Here is a 21,041-nt window from a genome sequence, read left to right on the forward strand (position 1 = left end):
CGCCTATGTTTGACGACATATGATGTACACCCTTCTTTTTCCCGAGTGCTCATCAGTTTTTTCTTCCATCTACATTTAATCCGGCGCTTCTGAATGCCACTACTTTCCTTGAAAACGTTTTGCGACCCTGAAACTGTCGCTGTTGCGTGACTTGCTTTCACATTCATTGTTTTATAATCTAATCAAAACTTTTATTATGATTTCTTTGCTACTCTTCAAATAGAAAACTACAAATAGTCTCCCCTATTTTTTCCTTGGCTTCATTATCGATTGACTTCATATGAAGTTTAAAAGGACAGACTGGTAGGCTAGTCTATATGAACCATAAACTTCATATGGTTTATATGAACAGTCATTTACGGGAAATGCGTAATTGAAGAAATGACCGGTAACATGGCTACTACTGGCTGTGCTATTTCTCGATGTCCTTCAGTGAGATTTTAAGGCCGTTACCGCCAACTCCTACAGCATGCGATACCTTTCTCCAAATTCGTACGCCGGTTGAGATGTCTTGTTCTATGGGAATGAACATATGTTTTCTAAAACGTGTATATAGGACCATAATTACCTACCACCAGTTTCGAATGGAGAAAACGTTTGCTTGAAGAAGGGTCTAATAAACCATCTTCGCCGCAATGTAGTTATGTGCGTACAGGCCGCGTTTCTAGCAGCTGCGCGTTCTGCATTTTAAATATGCGACGTCCGTTGCTATAAATCACCAATGACCACAGACCCCTCATACCCGCACATTTGATTACAGAATCACACACGAATGTCCACATTCAAGGCTGTTCTTCTTCAAAATATTATTGTCTACCCATTACATGACGCGAATGCGCCAGCCTAGCTACTCCCATGACGGGACTGGGCGGTCAATCCTCCTTCCTGGCCCTGTCGTGGGCGTACTGGACAGCCAGGACTTGATTGTGATACGATGACTGTGATAAACATAATACTGGGTACCAGTGAGGCTCATTCTAAAACAAATCAATGTTTAGTTGTGTATGTTTCGACTCCACTGCACAATTAACTTTGACCGCAACATTTCTCTTAGTACGTACAAGATCACTTTATTTTCTTCCAGTATATTGTCACAGGCGTACTTAAACTTCAAACGCACTTCTTGGTTAATATAAGGCTAAAGCCGAAGAATCAATTAACGACGACGAAATCCGCGATGAGCTGAAGGCCAGCTTTCGTATCCAGCAGAGACGCCATAGGGACCAGGCGCGTAGCCTGCCCCGTAACCGGCTACGCCGTAGCCGTATGAAGACTGGCCGCCGTAGGCAAATCCACCAAGTCCTGGTGCAGTGGCAGCATACCCCTGACGTCCGTACGGGGGGTATCCGTACGCTCCAGCCACGCTAGCATATGGGTTGTATCCGTATCTTCCGTAGACACCGTAGCCCCCACCATTGTAAGGCGCCGCCACTCTAGCGGCAAAGCCTGCACGTGCGCCACCCTGCACATTGCCTGAGGGAACCGGTGGCACCACTGGTGCAGCGTTAAAAACCGCGTCGGCGCTTGCTCCAGGGGCCGTTCCAGGCTCGTTGGTGTCCACTGTGGCACGGAAGCCGTACGCGTCCGCCACGTAGTTCACCCTCCTATAGAGACCGTTCGCGTCTCGATAGCCATACGAGCCCGTTTTGGCGTTGTTTGAGTCACCCTGCTCGCTTCGGAACTGCCGGTTACCGTACTCGTCCACATTGTCATAGCCGAAACTGTACGGCTGAGGTGGCTGCAAGAGACAAGGAAAACCAGAACAGTTTTGGCACGACAAACGTTAGTGTGCAACGAACACCATTAAGAGTCTGCAGAAAGAATACTGCAAGACAATCTTCTCAAAACGCTGGCTTCACGCATATAATGCTCAGGACGGTATTCGTCGCGCTTAAGTGCTTGCCGTAAACTGAACGAACGTAGATACATTGGCGTGTTAACAAAGAACTTCAGCCCATACTATCATGCCAGTCTTGGACATCCATTCATTATAACCTACTACATGTGGCAGATGTCTAGCGGAGTATATAAGCGCACGCCGTAAGATCTTTGCCGTTTTTCATTACCACCGTGACATTTTTATCGTAGATAAAGGGAAAGACATAGAGATGAGGCAAAGGAGAAGCAGGCAGTTGAACCAGGTACAAAGCAGTTCTAGTTAAACTGTAGGTACTGCAAATTGTTGCTGAGAAATGTTGACATTGACGTTGTGCTTCTAAAGCAAGGCTGCTCCTGAGGTGCACGTGCGAAACTTTCGTTGATGTAGCAGTAATCTGAAAGCAAGAGGACTTTAAGCGCGCATCGACGTCTGAAAAGTGTCGACGCCCCCGCTGTGATACACGCGCCCTACATACGCGATCGCCAGTATTGTTACACGGACAGCTGGCAGCGTAGCGCGTCATAGCAAAAACGTTTGCGCTCACAGATTCGTAGGCATCGTATCTTCCGTAAGGCACCCCAGCAGCAGCAGTAGCTCTGTAACCGGCGAATCCTGCACCCGGGTACCCAACTTGGTTCGTCTGGTGGTGATGTAGCGCGTGGCATTCAACGACGACATAAACGAGCAGAACTGGAACCTGCGGTCAGAGAAAATCCCGGCATTTTGTTTTCTCGGATGCCAATGCTATATCAACGCTGTATAAAATTTAAAGAAAGCCGCTCCCCTTGGCGCTCAGTAAATTTCCTTAAAACAAACCAACACATATCATAGTGGAGAACTTGATGCCTCGGATATGCTAGCCATTGCTGTCACTCTTGTGCAGCGTTAACGGAAGGCACCGCCCGAGAGTGAACCTCTTCAAGTATTTATTGCGAGCGTAACAAATCAGTGAATAACAGTTCTCCTCTCGACATATCATCAATATTTCTGCAGCTTTCTATCTGTATATATCATCATCAGTGTCATATAGCTCGAGCTCAACTGTAATAAAGCAGTTCCATACAAGTAGAGGGAGTGTCGGGCTGTTTCTACTACTGCAATTACTTTTATGCAAAGAATAAGCATACATGAGGACATTTTGTGGTACACGTACGTACGTCACATTTGCTAAAGTACGCTATACAAACGTGAAGCGTTCATTTCAACACATTTGCTGGTGCCCTTTATTATATGACACTGCATTTCCTGCGTTCTGCGTACTACGGCACCACAAAGGAATACCTTTAGGTTGATAACAACATTCGTCAATTGTCTAAATTCATATCAGACACTTCGGTCAACAAGTGCTGAGTGGATTTTCCGCGATAGTAAAGAGACTGTTGTGAGTTTGCTTACCGCTGGGAACATTTGGAATGTTCTGAAGTTCGCACCGGAGAGTAGACAGACGAGACAGCCGAGGGAAGCTGATCTGAACGCGAATGTCTGTTGATGGTTTTATGCTGTCAGCACTTGAGTTTTATAGTGCCTGCAGCGACACCTCTCTAGCCGTTGCGTGTGCTGGACACGACATTGCAGCGTGCTTTGTTGCTTTTCAGTGTCCTCCTTCCTTTCGCATGTTGCAAAACGGCAGTGTCGCGCCATACCATCCACCAAGAAGTCGGCTTTTACGTAATTGTCATTTATTCTTTGTAACCAAGCTCACAGAATTGCGCCAAACAAGTTCACGGATACGACCCTTAAGATATTGAATAAAAATTGTTGAATAAATTATTACAGTAGACTAATATATTTAACAACAAGCTGTTGCTTCTTTATACAAATCTTCTACGGATCAAGATTGATGCAGTTGGAAATGGGCGTTCGAGTAAGTAATTTTATTTATAGGCTAATGTTCATATTTGCAACATAATGTTATGAATATATTATAGCTTGGTAGACTCGCACACACAGACACAAAAGAAGAAATATAGAAGTAGTGGTGCATATTCTAGACGTCAAGATCAATGTTTTGGCGTGCAGCAAAGCATCACAGGCTCTTGGTCACAGGCAAATGGAACTTCTGATTCGAGATCATATGCCCGCGCACATGACTGCTGCTTTTATTTGTGTTCTGTGGTGGTCTCTGACTGCTGTTAACTGCTACATCCGAAGAACCTTGGAGAAGTTGGTTGACAATGGCTTTCACCTACTTCTTCCGGGTATGTTCACTGAGCAGTATGTAATCACGCTCCCTTAAAAGTGGTTGTTTTTAATGTCAACGCCTCATAGACCTCCTTTCGTGGGCGTTGCCATATTGCCTACGGGGCGGCGCCGTCTCTGGTCTGTCAACCCACTGGCATGTGCGAAGCACCGCGTTTGTATGGAAGGTATACGTGCGGCTGCAGCTGCAGCCGGTTTTTTTCGTTCTGGCGCACTGAATTTCTTATCAACTGATGCGGTCTACGTAGGAAATGAATCTGTGAGACGTCCTGAAACGGCTTGATCCGTTCAGGATCAATGATGTTAATATACGGTGACGCGAACGTGTCGCAAGTGGTCGATATCATATATTTCCGGCATTGTCTGTTGGAAAACCACGGAAATATTTCGACCTGTTCTAGCATGGCAAGGAAGTGCCGCCACTCTTGGCAGATACAATTATTTTTTTCTTGTACTGTAATCTCTTAGTTAGTTTGTTTTTTTTCATTCATGGTGTCTTTATGCTGTCGCACTGACTACCACTCGTAAGTACATGCGGTTGTGCGTGAGCACGCAGTTTCGATTTCATGGCGCGGACGGCATCTGTTTGTTGCTCGCGAACAGTCGCCTATCTTGTTTAAGTGACCGCTTATTACTCGCTCGTTTATTGCTCACCAGTGTGGACAAAAATAGAGCTGTTTAAAGGGATGTGCTGGTACATATAAAAAAATTGGCCGCGTATCTGCGTGCTACGCTGCAAATCCCGCCGAAAGACGATAGACGAGTGCTGCGTGAGATATGAGCGCCATCTGACATACGTCGGGACACATGAGCTTGTGCAGAGGGTTTCCTTCTTCCGTGACATAGGGTGTTCATCGTCATAGCGTTGCATTTTCAGAGCAGCTTTATTAAGAAACTGGGGTCTTTAGAATTACGTATCTTTGTATTTTCTCTTAAAGGAACACACCACCTAATACTTACGTAGTGATGTTGCGCCTCAGATATGCGTAATGTTTGCTTTTTGATCGCCAATTTACACAAGTATGAACCTACACGTCAGTTCAAGATGGCTGGCCCTTGGGCAAGTGGTTCAACTTTGGCCAGGTGGCTGAATCGGGTGACAGACAGACAAACAGAAAGACAGACAGACAGACCAAAATTTCATCGTTTTAGTTCCCCAAGAATGACTATCGTCTTTAGAGTTACACCATCTCCCACTAAAGGGGACCATGGGGCGATGCGAAGCCGGAGCACTTGCACGATCGCGTTCCCTTGGCGTCCGTTGGGCATGCTACCAACCTCGCATCGTGGAACGGAAAGAGGAACACTACGCGCGTCGTGTCTTCCCTCTAGCCTGGCCGTTAATTCACAGAGCGAGCGGGCAACGCGGTCGACAGGCGCGCGAGAGGGATTCAGCGTAGGAGAGGAGGGAGAGCGGGAGGGGACGTGCATGCGCTGGTGCTCATCGCGGCGCTGAGATAATTTCGAACGTGGTCGACAAGGCGCGCGAGAGGGAGGCGGCGTAGGAGAGGAGAGAGAGGGGGAGAGGACGCGCATGCGCTGGCGCTCGTCGCGGCGCTGCGCAGGAGAGAATTTCGGCATGTCGAGCCCGCATTTCAGAGGAGTCAACCGAAGCAAGCGCCGGACTGAACGCGCGCAGCGCTCTACCGCTTGAAGAAGAGGAGACTAGAGAAGGAGAGTAGCGCAGAAGCGAGAACGCAGGAGAAGCGCAAGCAGGTGCTGGTAGAGAAGTGGAGAGAGTAATGCGCAGCTGTTGGAGAGAGGGAAGGAGGAGAGTAGCGCATGCGTAGTGTGAGTGCGCACTATATATACCATGCCGCGGGACATACCGCCGAGCAAGAGATGCCTTCGCGTCTAAAACGATGCTGATGTTGACATGCCGGCGCGCTTCTTTTTCTTTTTGCTTTTAAGAGTCGTGATATTTGATTGGATTTCGGCGGTGATAAGATGAAGATGGCTAGAGAGTTTCTTCTGGCAGTGAGACACGAAGCGCGCCCGGGCTCGAGCCTTTGATCGGCATCGGAAGTGATTCGCGTTCTTTTTTCTTTGTAACTTCATGTACTGTTTTGCAAAATTCTTGCTGTCGTTCGCAAAGCTAAGCAGAAAAAAATGACAGTTCAAGAAACACTAGACAAGCGTAACAACGTGTTTTTTTATCGCGCTTAGAAGAGAATAACTACGTTGTATATCATTGCGCGACTTCTCGGACACGGTTCTTGACCACGTAAAAATTTTTCTTCCTGAGGTAGTTGTTCTACACACGAAGTGACAGAACTCTTTTTTTTTTCCTATTCGGCTTTTATATCGCTCATCGTATACGATACACCCCGCTGTCTTACGGAAGTTTTAACCTCACGACAAAGATCTCGCCACATCCTTTCCATGTAGCGTTCAGTGAATGCTCGGGTTTTACAAGGCTGGTACGGAGAACAAATTAAATGTACGATTCCGGTTACCCCCTTGCGAAGTGAGGGATTGCTCGCCTGTGCTAATATCGGTAAACATCAACTGCAGCGATCACCGTGTTGAGCCGAGCTACGAAGCTAATTGTTAGACCAAGCTCATCATATTAAATTATAATAATAAAACGAAGCGAAAACAACTCAGGTGGATACTCGGGTGGTACTTTGATGTTTTGCACTTTACCGGACAGGACCGTACTTGACCGCTTATGTTTGCTCCCAAATCTGGCCATATCCGATTGACATTTGACTGCGTGGAACACTGGGAATTCCGTATATATTGTGGCACTTGCCGATTTAGAGCCTGTAACGTAACACAAACGATTTACCTTGAAGAGTGCGCACAACCCAAACACTCCGCTCTTGTTGATGCATGTCGCATACTTATTCAGACAGCAGTTTCCTTTTTTCAGTAGTTGTTAGAAAGACCAAAAACGGCACAGTGGTTTCCCGTTGACCTTGCGCTGGCTGACATCGCAATAAAAGAGAACAAGATCTGCAGGTTGACCTAAAACACAAAAAAAATTGTTCGAAAACGCCACTCATCCAAGCACCAGCCCGCACACTCCGCGCCGTCGCGCACAAGCCAGAAAGGAGGAAAGCTCTGGTTGCCAATCCGGTCATCCTAGCCCTATGCAACAGTCTATATAAAGCAGAAAATTCCTCTAGTGCCCAGCGTGCATTCGGCGTGAACATCCGATAGACCCGCTGCGGCAGCTTGGAAGGTAAGGTGTCGTGATGCTAAGTTTGAGAAAATTGGTTCGGTTGCTGGCTGCGGCAACCACATTTCGATGGGGACAAAATACAGGAAGAAACGTTTACTTATATTTAGAGAGACCGAGAGAGAGAAGGGTAAATGAAAAGCAAGGAGGTTAACAAGGAAATATCTTCGGTTGGCTCCGGTTGGCCTGTACTGGGGAAGGGGAAAGCGGTGAGTGAAAGAGGATACAGTCTGTAACTACGTTACAAAGTCATGCCAATAGCACTGTCTAAAAGCAACACTTGAACGTAGTGACTGAGCTGTCACAACGTGCCGTTCAGTCCTGTTTTCTGTAAGAAACCGCAGCTGCACCGTCATAGCGGCTCACGTTGACGTCCGGGTAGGCCAGCGCCCTAGAATTTTGCTTTCTGTCATAGGGCGATTTTCCAACTCACCTAGCGTAGCTGGGAGGTCCGCTCTTTGGGCGTCAAAGCCGGTCACTCACACAGAAGGTGCGCGGTGGTTTCGTTGCACCAGCAGAGTTCACACACTGGGCTATAAGCAGTTCGTATAGTAACTAATATGTGCGCGTAAAGAACCATGGGGGTTAATTGATCTGGAATCCTTCACTGTTAATTAATGTCATCTATTATTGAACTTTGCACGTCATATGTACTGTCTTTTCGCCAAAGATATCAAATGGTGAGTACCGCATTGTAGTTCTTACAGCTATTCTCTATTGGTGGAACATTATTCACATTAAAAGGTAACGTAGGCATAATTTCGAGTATGTTGCTACTTTGCCTAAATTTCTCGCTTTTTTGTAATTATTCTTTAAGCGCTCGGGTGTTAGGCGACGGAAGGCGACGAGTGCACAAGGCAGGTTCATTTAGTTGTTATACCCCGAATCTGAAGCTCTCGGCGTGTAACACCGAGAATTACTATTGTAAGCGGTACACTAACATGAAGCTCTGTCATGCAGTTCATTTATGAAAAGTTCTCTAATGACAATATAAACCGCAGTGTTGTGTTCAGTCTAGTTTAAAAGTAGAAAGAGAGGCGATTCTAGGTGGTAAGATTATCATTAAGTAGTACGAGCGCAGACAGGGAACAGGAGTAAACAGCATAAATGTGTGCTGATCCTCGCAAGTTGTTCATGGAAAGTAAGAGGCAGGGATTAAACTGTTTCGAAACTGCCGCGTGGCGGGAGAGACAGAGAGAAAGATTTATTGTGGCAGAAAAGCTGAGAGGTGGGCCTGAATCAATTTTCTGGCCTGTTACTCAGCGTTAGGAAAGGGAGGGAGGTGGCAAAGAGAGGAGAGAAGGTGTTGATGACGATGAGCCAGAGGAAGGTGGCGATGAAGCAATACCTTAAGTGTCCAGAAACTATGTACAGTCTGTTTTAGAGTTCGGTCTCGCGCGAAAACTTGTTCAGCGCTTTCAGGATATCGCACTTATGGCGAGGGGGTGGTCTCAACAAAACGTTTTGGCGGGGGTAGTCCAAACAAAACGCAAGATAGCATTGACAGTACGGCAAAACAAAAAGAACAAACAAACTACAAAGAGATAAACTGGGGTCACATAAACAAGAATTTATGCAGTCATATCAACACTAAGATTAGGAGCAAAAATGATCTAACAGGAGTTCGACTTATCCAAGTGTGATAAATATCAATCATTTTCTTACACGGTGATAAAATGGGTCAAACAGAAGGGAGAAAGGGCGGGAGAGTGTCTCTACTGGCTGAAGCCGATTGTCAATTTCGTCTGTGACCTCACAAACACTGCCGACAAAACAGCGTTGACAACGTTCCTTCTTCACCGGTTGAGCTGACATTATGTACTCTCTTTAAAACTATACTCCGTTTCATACATCAGGTGCAAAGCTGCGGAAGCTATGCTAGAAGTTCGGTCAGCAAAAGCAAGATGTGTGAGTAAGAGTGTCTTGCGCTCGGCTTTCGTCGTTGTAAACGTTCGTGCGAGCCGAGCATAAGCCCGCGCGTAATGCGTCGCGACGAGCTGCATATGAAACACGAAGAAGCAAAAACAAAGATACGGTAGGCCAGAACAAGCTAAGCCAGGTCCAGAAAAATTTATTGTCAACCGTATAACGGGGCTTGCGTATACCTGAACCGCAAACATCTACATTTACAACTCAGCCTAAAGACGAATATGGATAATGTATAGCTTGGTAATATCGATGGGCGATTTCTTAGTGCATCTAGTGGAAAAACTCTCGCTAGCCTCCACAGCATTGCACCTGATGTATGGAAATGAGTAAAAGTTAAGAGAAAAGAATGGTGTGTAAGAGATTTAGGTGTTAGGCATGCGCATTATTTTCTTCAGTGCAATAGCTCCTTCTCTTTATCAGCTGCGATTATATCGGGAAAGTCTGTACACCGGTCGGAGAGGCAGGTGCACGAATGTGAGATTAAATTAGCAAAATCACGGACGAATTCCCAGTCTAAAACTACTTCACGACTGCAAGGGTTGACGCTTGGTGCAGGTTAGTGTGGATTCATTTCAGAAAGGTTAACAGCGCAAGAACGATTAGGAAGGGACGAGACAACAAACGTAAACAGCGCTCTTTACCTTTGTTGTCTCGTCCCTTCCTAATCGTTCTTGCGCTGTTAACCCTTTTGAAATGAATACTTCACGATCTTCTGCAAGAAGGTTGGTTGTTTGCCTTGTAACATACACTAACACCGTCATTCTTGCCGGCCACCATAATCACCTCAACCGTGAAGTTAATGAAGCTTTTCATATTTGTCAATTCATGTTCATTCGATAAGCCAACCATCGAAATCTCTAACACATGAAGAAGCCAAATAGTTTTCACAACGTCGCGCCTCGTTAGCTTGGGGCGCATGTGGCCTTATGAATCCTCGTTTTTATGGCCGCTACTTATGCATTTCCAGTTGATGTTGTTTTTTTTACCATTTATGCTAAGTGTTGGCGATGTGCCACATTTTCTAAAACTGATAATCAGTGTTTTTGATTTAAATAAAGAGCATTTGACAGCCAGCAGACCATGTTGTTGTTTTATTGCGATAGCAATTATATGGACACTCTCGGCTGGTTTTTGGCGCCGCCGTCGCCGTCATGTTCAGTGTATGCATGTATATATAAAAAAGCTATAAAGAAAACTTCCACACAAGAAGATAATTCCAAAGCGCACGACGGGAATTTGAACTTCTGACCCCTCGCTCAGCCTCGCGCAACGTTATACAGCTCTACCACGCGCCAAGCATTGTCCAGCATGCTAACGTCGAGCTATTTATATACACCATAGGTGTTTATACACCATTGGTGTATACCCTGTTTGAACAAACAGCGCTCCCAGTGCCTTTCAGCGCACTGGGTGGCACTAGAAACTCTGTACAGTGTGTCCCAGTGTAACGAAGCGCGCTGGGAGGCACTGGGACAGAATGTACAGCGTGGCCAGCGCCGCCCAGTGCGCTGAAAGACACTGGGAATACTGTACCGTGTGGCCCAGTGTCTTACAGCGCACTGGGAGGCACTGGCCACGCTGTGCAGTGTGTACCCGAGCGTGCAGTGTGTACTGGCGGCGCATTGAAAGAAAGTCACAGTTTCGCCGCAACGGCGAAGCAATAAATGCGATAGCAATAAATTGGAATGTACCGCGAAGAACGGAAAGCAGCTCGAAATTGCCAGCGCGTCGCTCGAGCCCAAAGGACGCACGAAAAGAATGCACACCATACGAGCGCGAACACTGGAAGCGCACTGCTCAAACATAAAGCAGGACGCATGAAACGAACGAATAGGTACACAGAGGACGAGCGCGAACTGTCCCAGTTGTTACTTATTTCTGTTTGAACAGCGCGCTCCTTTCGCAAACGCGGCCGCTGCAGCGAGCGAAGCGACCTTCGTACGCTCTGTGATTTCAGCGTGGACATCGCGGGGAAAGCACAAGACATACAAGCCCCCGCTCCCCTCCCCCCCCGCCAGCCACCTCCTTCTTTCCTCGAGATAAGCGCACGAAGGCGACCACACCCTGTAGGGCGAAGAGCAACGGCGTTCGCAGGAACGGGGCGACGACCTCTAAAGCGCGCTACGCGTGCACATCGCGCCATCTATGTAGATACTAAGAAAGCATGCTGGTGTAAGTGGTGTATATAAATAGCTCTCCGTTAGCAGGCTGAAAGACGGTGCTGTTGGTGGCCTAACCGTCTAACGCCGCGCGCTGGAAAGCGGGGGGTCGCCCGTTTGATTACGCGCATCGGAAAGTTTTTCTGAAATAATTTTCTTTGTGGTTTTGATATATATATATACATATATATATATATATATATATATATATATATATTGTAAAGAAGAAACAGAGAAACAAGAGACAACGCCCGTTCGCTGGGGCCGGCTGTTCTTATTCTCCTCCTCATCTTTCTCTACTTCGCCCTAGCTGCCCGCGCGCCAGAGCCTCGGTGCCGCTCTTCGTCATCACACTCGGCCATGACTGCGACTCGCGGACCAGCCGACAATGTCTCCGGTGGGCGGTGTTGGCTACATCGCGGTGGTCGGGTTTGACCACGCCGCAACTTGTTTGGGAGACCTGCCCGAAGAGCCTCCGGTGGTCGACACTGGTCGAATCGCTGTGGCCGGTCTCGAACACGCTGAGGCTTAGCCTGAAACTTTGCCGACGCTGTCTTTGAAGGTTGGTCTCGGCCATACAGCGACATTGCACGGGAAGCTGGCTCGTTTGTCTTTGGTTGACGAAATTGGCTCTTTCGCGGTAGTCGACGTTGCCTGCAACGATGCGGCTTGGCTCGTCGATCTGCCGTAAGTGGGTCTGGTGGGCGACCCTGGCTGTGATGCAGCGGTCGTCGCACGCCAAGCAGACAATCGTTGTGCCGCCTCAGCTTGACGCTCTGGTCTTTATCTGCGTTTGCGTGCAAAGCCGGCGAACACTTGCGCAACGTCGAACGCGTGCGAACTCGGACAGGCAGCGGGACGGGATCGTCGTGATTCGACAGAGCAGCCTCTCCCTCAATATCACCGTACTTTTTTGCTCTGTGGTGACCGTCCGAACGACTTGCATTGGCTTCTGCAAGTGAAACGCTCGCACAGTCGGCCAATGACTGCCGCGATATCCGGGGCTGTGACTTCCCAGTGAGGGTCGAATCTAGAGTGGCGGTTCGTTCATCGCTTCCAACTTGTTGCGAGGAAACTGACGTCCCACAGCAGGCCGACGGCTCCGTGCGCTCTAGTGCTGACCAGCTTAGAGGCCGCGTCGGCGGCCGCTGTGAATGGGGTGTGGTCTCGGCGTCTATACGGGATGGTATGGTGTCAGATACTGATGCAAGAAGTGGTGCGCCATGTGTCTGAGGTATGTGCGTACCAGGACAGGTTGTCCAACTGCCTGCCACGCCGCGGCACCATTCCGAAGGCGGTCAATTGCCACGCACCATTTCTGTTGGTCCGTCCACGCTTGGCGAGCTCCAAGAGCGTTGACGGTGGCCACCCAATGGTCGGCGTCGTCCTGGAAGCCGCAGAACTCCGGTAGTTCGCAGGCAGCCGGTGATGGTGATACGGCAGCCGAAACTCCGGAGCATGACGACGCCAAGCAGCCTAGTTGGTATGAGAGCTCCGTGAGGGCATTCAGGAGCTTTCTGCGGCTCTCGGGTGAGGTCTTTTCCTGGTCTTGTGAGGCAGCTTCAGCTAAAAGGGCATCCATTGTGCACAATGAAGGTATAGCGGCCGGACACATCTCGGAGCACCGCGCTATCCAGCCGTTAATCTCGTCGCGAAGGTGTGCGATGGCACAGAACAGCTCCGAGGCACTGTCGGATGGGGCGCAGAAAGCGCGAGGACTCACGTCCGCGGAGTATGCGGCGGTAGCAACACGCCCGACGGCAACATCCACGTCCAAAGAAGCCTGAACAGCGTCCCTTGGGTGCTCACGCGTTGGGACAGCCCTGGGCACGGAGTGCATGTCACGGGAAACGTATGCGACGTTCCCAGACGACAGCAGCCCGTGGGGATTCACAGGCGAAAGTGGTAGCAAGGTTCCTGGAAGGTCGTACGCTGGAACAACCGAAGAGGCATGGACGCCGTCCGCGGATGATTCGATAAGTAGCGGCAGCAGCGGTCGAGTCGTGGAGTCCATGATAGAGGAAGCGTGGACGGCGTTCCTTGGATGGATAGACCCGCGCTGCCGATGACCCTCGAGGACACGTGGCTTCCGCTTCAAGGTTCGATTGACGTCGGAGGCTGCGCCATTGTAAAGAAGAAACAGAGAAACAAGAGACAACGCCCGTTCGCTGGGCCGGCTGCTCTTGTTCTTGTTCGCCTTCAACTATGGCTCACACCGACTGCGGGGGCGGCTGTTCTTATTCTCCTCCTCATCTTTCTCTACTTCGCCCTAGCTGCCCGCGCGCCAGAGCCTCGGTGCCGCTCTTCGTCATCACAATATATATATATATATATATATATATATATATATATATATATATATATATATATATATATATATATATATATATATATATATATATATATATATATATATATATATATATATATATATAGATAGATAGATAGACATAGACATAGACATATACATATACGGTGTATGACGACGGCGACGGCAAAAATCAGCCGTGACTGTCCATATAATTGCTATCGCAATAAAAACTAGGCGCGCTGGTAGACTTCGTATAAGATTGATATTGCATCGCGAGGTGTCGAAAGAAATATTTATCGAATATTTGCAAAATAATATTCTATTATGTGTCCTACACATATCTAGCTTTAATTTTATTTAGGCGGCGTACGTACGTATATGCTAAGCGCATTCACCTGTCGAGCGCGTGCGCTTTTTCTGAAGTGTGTGATCGAGTGTCGTGAATATAGTTCAAATATCTTCACAGCGATCGTGGAGCACGGATTACAGGTCTTAGCCTAATGGCCGGTTCGGCTAGAGTGAACTACGGCGGCTGTATAGTACGCGCAATGTAAATAAGGAGGACAGATATGTCTAAACGGGTGACGAAAACTCAAGTGTTCAGTGTGCAGCTCCGAGGCACGTTGTTTTATATATAGGTCTGACTAACCCCTTAGCGAGTCAGTGTGATTGCCGCAACACATCTGCGGTTTGGCCAATACGTTTTCCGGCAAAACGTGCAGATAGACGTTGTGATCCTAGGCAGCACATAAGAAACAAATTGACGATCTTCCGTTACGTTGTCGAGAGCACGAAGAGAGTGAAATCTGCGTTTCTAAACGAGAAAATGAAAATACTTCCTACCGGAAATATTTATCACATGAAGAGAAAAAGTTGTCCCACCCCTTCCAAGTGTGCTGTAGCAGTAACGTGTCAGATTAAGAATGTAGGATGCGTCGAGGTGGTGCATCCGACTCCCGCTCAGGCATTTCTTTTTTTTTTTTTACCGCGAAACTGTTTTATGCCCGCGTCCACCAAAACTCCACTGACACGGATATGATATTTCCGTCACGGATATGACGTTGTAAAATATAAAGACTAACAGATGGCAAAGAAAAAAACTAGAAGAAAAAGTTCCGTCACTGGGAGTCGAACTTACCATCCCTCGGTCCGTAGTGCGCGGCGCGAAACGATTAGGCCACAGACGTCACGTCCTTCGGCACGCTAACAGTGAGCTATTTATATACACAATTTGCCGGTGGCGGTACTCAGAGGTCGGTGGTACATCAGCGTGTTTCCGTTATCACTAGCGAGATGGCGCTAACGGCTCAAAGAGTGCGCTTTAGAGATCGCCGCCCCAAGCGTCGCGGTGAGTGCGCGCCTCTACAAGCGCGCATCGGCGTACAAACCACCGCCATCTCTTGATGGCGGTGGCTTGTACCTCTTGCGCTCTCACCGCAAGTTTGCGTTGAGAGCACAAAGGTCATTTCACTCACTACAGCGGTCGGTTTTGTGAAAGGAGCGCGCTGCTCACACAAAAATAAGTTACAACTGTGGCAGTTCACGCTCATCCTGTGTATGTTCGTTTCGTGCGCCCTTTCTGCTTGAGCAGCGCGTTGCAAGTTTCGAGCTGCTTGCCGTTCTTAGCGTGACATCACAATTTGTTGCTATAGCATTCAGCCTTTCGCGCTTGGGGCGAAAGAATGCCCAACAAGCGCTCGACTATGTCTCTGAAGACACGTTTCGCTTTCGTGTTACACCAATTCCTATGACAGAGGGATCAGCCATGTTTTCTTTTGTCGCAGTAATATCCCACGCGCCGCAGTATATGTATATATATATATATATATATATATATATATATATATATATATATATATATCTTTATATAGCGAGAGAGAGAGAGAGAGAGCTAAGGGCGTTGGGTTGTGCATAATCCACACTTGCAGCGCGCTGCTCAAACACAAAGGAGTAACACCTGTGACTGTTGTTAGTTCGCGCTCGTCTTGTGTATACCGTCCTTTGTGTTCGAACGACGCGCCTAAAGTTGCGAGCTGTTTGATGTTCTTTGTGTGACATTCCGAGATGTTGCTATGACATTCATTGGTTCGCCCTTGCGGCGAAACTGTGACTTTTCCTAGTTCCCGTTTGCTACGCCTCTGCTGCCCTCATGAAATAATGACACCTCAGTTGATAGCGAACTAGAATTTTTGAACTTATGTAGTCTGTGGGTACTGGGCTTGCTGCGTCCCGTCCGTAGTAAAAGGAAGGACGACGAAGGTATTAAAGCGCCCCCCCCCCCAAAAAAAAAGAATTTATTTACACTGCCGATCGTACGGAGAACTCGGCCCAGAAACGCGGGGCAGAGAGATGGAGTCCATGATAGGGCAGCAGCAAAGAGCCATCACGGGTGCCAGCATCTGTCCTTCGAGGCAGCAAAGAGGCCTCTCTGCACGGTAACGCGCAGGTTGCCCCTTCTCATCCGCGCAGCCGGGCCACGCGCACCACCACTGTGGAGCACGCGGCGCTATCTCGAGATAGCCTGGGTGCCTGGTTCTACCAGGTGCCAGTTATCACTGGCTTTGACACTTTAAGCAATGCGCGCTTCCCGTTGCTCACATAACTATATCTCGCTTTTTATAGCAGCTTGTCCCGTCGTCACCAATGTTGACAGCTACCGATTTCAATGTGAAATTGAGCACTGTCTCACTTACAACGCGTTAGCAGAATAATTAGCTAAAATATATTCTAATTATTATGACATTAAAGCATATCTAAGCAATTAAGTTATATGAACAATCTCTTAAATTCCATGTTATCACGGCAAAAAATTGGCCGCGTATCTGCGTGCTTCGCTGCAAATGTCGTCTAAAGACGATAGAAGAGGCGCTGCGTGAGATATGGACGCCATCTGGCAATACGTCGGGAAACATGAATGCTGTGTTACGGGCTGGTAGTCCCGGCGCAGCAGCAGGCGAAGACCGGCGGGGACCAACGCGACCGGCGGGGACGCCAGCCAGCCCGAACACACGGTTTGGCGCGATGCGCTGAAGCAGAAGAAACGTCCGCACTCAACGAGTACTCTCCACACACTTTTATTTACACGTCGCCAGCGTAAAACAGGAATGCCAGAGCGGCGGCCCATGGCATTCGTACAGTGCAATACAGAACCGAAACCGAAACACAACAATGAGCTCGTGCAGAGGGCACGGAGGAAGGCAAGTTTCAGCGCAGTCGCATTTTCAGCGCAGCTTGAGAATCTAGGGTATTTAGAATTGTGTATGTATGCATTTTCTATTAAAGGAACACACCACCTAATACTTACCTAGCGATGTTGCGCCTCAGGTATGTGTGATATTTACTTTTTGATCGACAACGTTCGCAAGTATGAACAGCCGTACCAGTTCAAGATGGCTGGCCCTTGGGCAAGTGGTTCAACTTTGGCCGAGTGGCTGAATCGAGTGACGTGCCGACAAACAGAAAGACAGACCAAAATTTCTCCGTTTAAGTATCCCAAGAAAGACTATCGTCTTTAATAATTAGTGCCGCTAACTGGTGTACAAATAAATTGCTGGTCTTCCGAAAAAAGAACGCCAGTAGATATGTTCAGTTAGACTAAAATATGTTGTTCTCCATTCGGCTGAACTGCAAACTTAAGAAATGGTTACCATTGCGCTGGAGTTCATACAAGGGCGTCCTAAAGACATGTTAGCGAAAGGACGGGCATGTCGATGGGAGAGCATGTGAGGCAACTGTTGTTGCGCAACATCTTGAAAATATATTAGTCTTCCCAGAATGCATCCGGGATGAGCAGGACTGCAATCGAGACCAAAAGGGCCCCGTTTCAATAGTGCGTGTTTGCTCCCCAAAAGCGGTCCTACTGTGCCTATAGTGGTCCGAGGCGGTTTGGCACGGCACCCGGCGTACACTAATGTGTACTGAACAGAAGACTGAAGAGATAGATCTTTATTCGTTGTTAGGTGGAAAGCCATAACGGGAGCGAGAGACATAAATGTGCCCTAGGAGCGCTACAAAGCTGAGTGAGAGGAATATTGGAGCACATAAACATAGCCGTTCTGTTTTTCGTTTTCTTTAACACGAAAGTGTTAATGCCTGGTTTAACCAGGACTTTTATGACGTATTTCCGTGACGGAAATACGTCAGCAAAATGAACGCCATCAAATGGCAAAGAAAAGAAAACTATGAGAAAAAGTTCCGGTGACAGGAGTCAAACTCACGACGTCGCGGTCCGCGACGATGGATGGCGTGCGTTTACCCCGATGAGCTAGCGCCAAGCACATAACGGAGGCTACATGAACGCGCCTTTTATCTTTCACACTTTCTTCTCGCAGTGCTCTTGCATGGATGGATGGATGAATGGATGCTATGAGCGTTTCCTTTACAGCGGGGTAGTGACATGTGTGCCACCAGGCTCAAAAAACAAAACAAAAGAACGCACCGTTGCAGCGACCGTCCCATTCGGCGCGTTTCCAATAGAAGTGTAATTTCGTTTAACCCACCGCGAGGTGGTGGCTTTAGCCCAAGCCTCGCGCATAACATCCATCCATATCGGAAAATAGCTTTCCGAGGTTGGCCTGGCTGTCGCACCGCGTTCCCCGCTCGCCCTGTGAGAATTAAAGTCCAGGCTAGAGGAAAGAAACAACACGCGTAGCGTTTCTCTGCGTGTTTCTCTGCGTGTTTCACGACGCTTTGGAGGAGTGAAAATCACAGCATATCCACGGAGTGAATGATGATGAGTGGGCGAAGGTGCGGAGGTTCATCGGTAAACCGTGAATCTTCCATGAATTCTGCCCAGTACATCATCACCGACGTGAGATCGGGCGCGTTTATACTAAAGGTTCGATGAGAGTTATGACGACTTGCAGCTCACTTTAATTTTACATGTACGCTGTGAATTTTCATTGTTTAGAAAACCATTGCTTTAGAAAACATCTGGCGTCTTTCGTTAAGCAGCTGGCGTCTTTTCGTTTTGCTTTAGAAACATCTGGCGTCTTTTCGTTTTGCTTTTAGAAAACATCTGGCGTCTTTCGTTGGTTTATTTCATCAATCAACGGCGTTTTGAACAAAATTTTTATTGTTTAATCACGCACAGGAGAAATCTCACCAGGCACTACCTTGGAGGTAAACAATGGCTGCTACTGGGAATGAGAGACAGAAGAAGTCGGCTTTTAGCTAACACTTACACTTCTACTTCTACTAACGTTTCCTACTGGAACATGCCAATGGCTGCTAATGGGGAATGAGAGACAGAAGAATTCGGCTTTTAGTTAACGCGCACGCTGCGAATTTTTTATTGTTCAACAACGCACAGGAGAAATCTCCCACCGGCACCACCTTGGAGGTCAAGATCTGGTACTCGCGTTAAGACTAGTTACGCACTACGACGGGAACGAACGGGTGCCGCTTTAAGGAGCTTCGCCCCTAAAAGGCACACTGCTGTATAGGCAGGAAGATTAGCGAGGCTGCTCCGGCTTTGCTACACCGTCGTCATAATGTACGTGTGAAGCAGCGCAATGAAAAGAAGAAAGCTGGGAAAACACAGGTAGTAAGCTCGACACTCGCATTAATTGTGTTTTCTCAGATTTGTGCCACTTGGAGGGCTGCTTCACACTCGTGTTGTGATGATTAGTCACCGACTCATTCAACTGTCGACCTTTATGGACTTGCCACCTTAACATTGGAAAAGGGTCTTATAGTTAGATGTAATGAGGTGTGTCATTGCGTCTATCTCCATACCTTACGGTTGCTTTTAGGACCTGTGCTTTCAACGTTTCTTTCTTTTTTAGAGTCATCGTCGGTTATTGCTGCCATCCACATTTAATCCTAGCGCTTCTCAATGTGACCACTCTCCTTGCAGACCTTCTGTCACCTTGACACTAGCTGTCACTTACGTTCATTTCATATTTATGTTTGTTTAATCCAGTCGCACTCTGCGCGTTTTATTACAATCCATTTGCTGCACTTTAAGCTCAAAAGCACGGATAATCAACTGTGAGCTTTCCCTGGCTTCATTATCTCTTCGCTTCATTCTGTTTATGTGAACAGTAATTTTGGCGACATGCGTAGTTGATAGAATGGTCGGTCAGTTGGCTGCTAACGGCCGTGCTATTTTTGGATGATTTTCAGTGACATTTAAAGGGCTTTACCACCAACTTGCGCAACATACGATACTTCTACCAGGTTTGTGTGTGTTCCTATAGGAATGAGCATAGTTTGTCTGAAACGCGTATACAAGACCATAACTTTGCAAGGTGTCTTGATTGGAGGACACATTTGCTGAGGAAATGTGTAATAGGCCCATCATCGATACATAGTAGCTGTGCACATACCAGCCTGGATGTTGGAAGCTCTACCGCTTGCATTTTCAATTCCATTGGTTTCAATCACCAATGATTCCTACACTTCATACCGGCACACTTAATTAAAAAATCACGCACAGTCGTCTGCCTTCAACGCTCCTTCTTGAACAATGCAATTTAGTTGTGTATGTTTGGACATCCCCTGCAGAATCAACTTTAACAGCAGCTTTTCTCTCAATATGATCAAGATACCTTTATTTTCTTGCAGTCCATTGTGACAGGCCTACTTAAACTTCATAACGTAGTTATTGGCTAATAAAACGCTGATTCCGAAGAATTAATTAACGACGGCGAAATCCGCGATGAGGAGAAGGCCAGCTTCCGTATCCAGCAGAGACTTCATAGAGGCCAGGAGCGTAGCCTGCGCCGTAACCAGATGCGCCGTAACCGTATAGAGACTGGCCGCCATAAGCAAATCCACCAAGTGCCGGTGCACCAGCAGCGTACCCCTGACGTCCGTTCGAGGTGTATCCGTATGCTCCACTAGCGCTAGCATAGGGGTTGTATCCGTAACTTCCGTAGCCACTGTAGCCACCAGCATTGTAAGGTGCCGCCAGTCTAGTGGCAAAACCTGCAGGTGTACCACCCTGCACATTGCCAGAGGGAACCGGTGGCACCATTGGTGCCGCGTTAAAGACCGCGTCGGCGCTTGCTCCAGGGGCTGTTCCAGGTTCGTTGGTGTCCACTGTGGCGCGGAAGCCGTACGCGTCCGCCACGTAGTTCACTCTCCGGTAGAGACCATTCGCGTCTCGATATCCGTACGAGCCGGTTTTAGTGTTGCTGGAGTCACCCTGCTCGCTGCGGAACTGCCGATTACCGAACTCGTCCACATTGTCGTAGCCGAAACTGTACGGCTGAGGTGGCTGCAAGAGATAAGAAAAACCCGAGAAGTTTTGGCACGACAAACCTTAGTCTGCCACGAACACCATTGAGAGTCTGCAGAAAGAATACTGCAACACGATCAACTCAGAACGCGAGCTGAACTACATTTTGCAGATGTCTAGCAAAGAAGATAATCGCA

At 47.8% G+C, this 21,041-nt stretch overlaps 1 protein-coding gene across 1 annotated transcript in view; it reads right to left on the minus strand.

Moving 5' to 3' along the window:
* Positions 1-1,156: 1,156 nt before the first annotated feature.
* The window catches only part of LOC119385522 (pro-resilin), a 35,581-nt gene continuing 15,696 nt past the window's right edge, over positions 1,157-21,041 (minus strand). Inside the window, exons 5-7 of the mRNA XM_037652941.1 lie at positions 20,359-20,883; positions 2,424-2,576; positions 1,157-1,738 (exon numbers count right to left, since the gene is read on the minus strand). Coding sequence (XP_037508869.1) covers positions 1,157-1,738; positions 2,424-2,576; positions 20,359-20,883 — 1,260 coding nt within the window. The remainder of the gene's footprint in view (positions 1,739-2,423; positions 2,577-20,358; positions 20,884-21,041) is intronic.

The sequence above is a fragment of the Rhipicephalus sanguineus genome, chromosome 3, assembly GCF_013339695.2.
Source record: "Rhipicephalus sanguineus isolate Rsan-2018 chromosome 3, BIME_Rsan_1.4, whole genome shotgun sequence".
NCBI classification, from domain to species: domain Eukaryota; kingdom Metazoa; phylum Arthropoda; class Arachnida; order Ixodida; family Ixodidae; genus Rhipicephalus; species Rhipicephalus sanguineus.